Genomic DNA, 1,666 nt, shown 5'->3' with positions numbered 1-1,666 from the left:
GAGAGAGAGAGAGAGAGAGAGATTGAGATTGAGATTGATTGCCTCCTACAGGCGCCCCAACCAGGGATTAAACCCGCAACCTAGGTATGTGCCCTGATCAGGAATGGAAGCCACAACTTTAGGTCTACCAGATGCTCCAACCAATTGAGTCACCTGCCAGGGCCCATTTAATGACTCCTGATACATAGTCCCAGTTTGCTTTGCCAAAGGGTCCATTGGTTCTTCACATTGTATACTAGCTTTAGCACAGTTTTGTAGTAGTTGGATGTTATGATGTGTTAAATAGCTAATAAGTGAAAGTGGCATGAGATGATTTCATCTCCATTTTTAGAATGATTTAATGCGATTTGTTAGTAGTAGTATATGTGAGAATTAGATTAATTCCTCATATTCATTTGGAAAATTGGTGCCTTAATTAAAAATGTGAAACACGCGAAACCTTTTTTTGGTGTCTGATGTTGTTTTGCTTGCATCTTTCCTGACAGCCTGCCAATGTTCACCGTGCTCAGGAAGTTTACCATCCCGCTGACTTTACTCCTGGAAACCATCATACTCGGGTGATTGCTTTTTCCTCGGTTCCTCCGACTCCTCTCTCCCTTCCCTGCAGTGGTTTTCCCTAGCAAATCCTCAACATCCCGTCCTCTTTCCAAACAGTTGATTTGAATTACCAGTAGCTGTAACTTAAGGACAAATAGTTCAACTTAAAAGCAGTCTCCTGTTTTCATGATTCCCTACCAACTTAACGAATGATTTGTTTTGTTTTATTAATCTTCACCAGAGGATATTTTTGCCCTTGATGTTCCTACAGAGAGTGGAAGTGAGGGGAAGAGACATATCAGTTGGTTGCCTCCCACACGCACCCTGACAGGGACTGGGGATTGAGCCTGCAACCCAGGTATCTGATCTTGACCGGGAATTGAACCTGGGACTCTTCAGTCCGAGGGCCAACACTCTATACACTGAGCCAAACTGGCTAGGGCGAGTGATTTTTAAAAAAATCCTCACCTAAGGAGATGTTTTTATTGATTTGAGAGAGAGAGAGAGAGGAAGGGAGAGAGCAAAACATCGATAGGTTGCCTCCCACATGCACCCCCCACTAGGGATGGAGCCCACAACCTTTGGTGTATGGGATGACATCCAGCCAACTTTGCCACACTAACCAAGTCATGAGTGATGTTTTTATTGTAGTTTTACATTAGACAAATAATGCATGTTTGTGGTAGATATTTATAAAAAGCCACCACCACTACCAAACAGATGTAAATCTGTTTCCTGATCCAGAGGGAATGTACACTGATTTTGGAACACAGAGGGACAGTTGTCCACACAAAACTGTTAGGGTAGGAGGGGAGGTGATTCTGATGCAGAGATTATGATGTGACACAATCAGAGTAAGTTGATTTTTATAAGGTTGGTTTAGAAATTTCTCATAAGGATACTCAGGTTGACACTCAAAAAGGTCATTCCTGATTTGCTGTTTTTTTTTTTTTTTTTTTTTTTTTTTTTTGCCTAATTGCCCTCTTTAGGACCTCAAGTATAATAGTGAATAGACTTAGTGGTGAGAGAGAACCTCCTGGTCTTATTCTTGATCTTAGGGGAAAAACATTTAACTTTTTATCATTAAGTGTACCTTACCTGCTTTTCTTTCATTAATACTTTTTAAATC

At 41.0% G+C, this 1,666-nt stretch overlaps 1 protein-coding gene across 2 annotated transcripts in view; it reads left to right on the top strand.

Annotated features, from left to right (window-relative positions):
- Window positions 1-1,666, top strand: part of SLC35D2 (solute carrier family 35 (UDP-GlcNAc/UDP-glucose transporter), member D2) — a 47,128-nt gene that overhangs the window by 23,605 nt on the left and 21,857 nt on the right. For both annotated transcript variants that reach the window (XM_014545694.1, XM_014545693.1), the window contains exon 5: window positions 486-557. In XM_014545694.1, coding sequence (XP_014401180.1) covers window positions 486-557 — 72 coding nt within the window. The remainder of the gene's footprint in view (window positions 1-485; window positions 558-1,666) is intronic.

This window comes from Myotis brandtii, unplaced genomic scaffold (assembly GCF_000412655.1).
Source record: "Myotis brandtii unplaced genomic scaffold, ASM41265v1 scaffold419, whole genome shotgun sequence".
Taxonomy (NCBI): domain Eukaryota; kingdom Metazoa; phylum Chordata; class Mammalia; order Chiroptera; family Vespertilionidae; genus Myotis; species Myotis brandtii.
Note: the sequence above shows the minus strand (reverse complement) of the source record. Positions and strands in the feature narration are given on the sequence as shown.